This window comes from Sphaeroforma arctica, assembly GCF_001186125.1.
Source record: "Sphaeroforma arctica JP610 unplaced genomic scaffold supercont1.7972, whole genome shotgun sequence".
In the NCBI taxonomy this organism is placed as follows: domain Eukaryota; class Ichthyosporea; order Ichthyophonida; genus Sphaeroforma; species Sphaeroforma arctica.
In genome coordinates this window covers 1-1,322 of record NW_014032586.1, presented here as the reverse complement: position 1 = coordinate 1,322, position 1,322 = coordinate 1, and the positions used below count along the sequence as shown (strand labels likewise).

The following is a 1,322-nucleotide window of genomic DNA, read 5'->3' as shown; positions in this document are numbered from 1 at the left end:
TTTATAGCCCTGAGCGGCGGCGATGGGAATATAGTCCATGAGCGTTTCGTGTGTAGGGACAATAGCAAACAGATCGTGATGAAGAGTAATCCAAGAGTCTGTTGTTGCAGAGTACCCATCATGTTCATTGAAAGGAGCTTTCAGCTTGTTGCCATCCTCTTCGAATGGGCAGGTTAAATTAGCAAATTGCCCTTCTTCGCAGACATAGAAGCGCAAAGAGTCTGTTGCATTCGCGGCAAAAGAAGAATCCTGGCCGGAGGCTGATATCTGCACGACTTTGTATCCCAGAGTCTGTAAGAGAGTTGCTTTCTGCTCATCCATGCCCAGGTATGGGGGTCGCACGTACCGAGTACTCGGATTTGTGGAACTACGCAGCACATCCCCATACTTAAAATGCTCGCGAAAAAATTCATTGATGTCCTCAAGCTCCGATGCGACCGCGGTATCGTTCATTTCACGGATGTCAGTGTGATCATACATGTGATGACTGATTTGGTGTCCTTCCTCAACCATGCGTGTCAGTAATCCGAGCTTTTCCGTAGTATTGGACAAAACTTTACCTTGAACGAAGAACGTGGCCGGAATATCAAACAGCTTCAGGACATCCAATATCTTCTCTGTTCTCGCTCGCACACCCTCCTCATATACCGACCCGGGCCCGTCGTCGAAAGTGAGAGCCACCGTCCCCGGCTGTTGGCAGCGCCACCAAATGTTTGGATGCGTTTGCCAAAAGTCTTTAATCCAGGTGTTACCGTAGTATCCATCAACAGGTGTTTGATTGATACCGCTCACAACTGCACCCCTGACGCCTAAACTGATAAACAGTATAGCAGCTATAAACAGCTGCAAGTGTCGCCTGCAACCCATGGTTTTGGTTTCGTTAAAGTCTGGTATATATGTGAGATTGGCACGGGCAGGCTGGCGCTCTATGATTTAATCGCCACAAACACCAAGACGGTAGTGATTTGAGAGCTATACTAGTATTAATCGTCTACACGAAGAAGATAGTGATGCGAGTGCTCTAGTAGTATTAATCGTCTACACGAAGAAGATAGTGATGTGAGAGCTTTAGTTGTATTTAACCGTCTACACTAGAGATTATAAGGATTATAGAATGCCTTTGTCATTATATATATATGGTCAGACATCGTTGGTGGATATACTCGGGATTGAAGAATCTACAAATCGCCAAAGAACCTTCTCTTAAAACAAGTTTGTGTATGCGTTTCTTGCCGTTCTCCCTTCGGGTCTTTCCCAGCGGTTCACAGCATGTTTCACCATCCATTGATTACACAAATGGAGTATTCCGAAAGTGGTACCAT

The 1,322-nt window shown here is 45.7% G+C and overlaps 1 protein-coding gene across 1 annotated transcript; it reads right to left on the bottom strand.

Moving 5' to 3' along the window:
* On the bottom strand, window positions 1-1,284 carry SARC_16388 (hypothetical protein; the record flags this gene model as incomplete). Its single annotated transcript, XM_014289502.1, has 1 exon — window positions 1-1,284. A coding segment is annotated over exon 1 (867 nt), but the record flags the coding sequence as incomplete, so codon positions are not given.
* Between the last annotated feature and the right edge of the window lie 38 nt (window positions 1,285-1,322).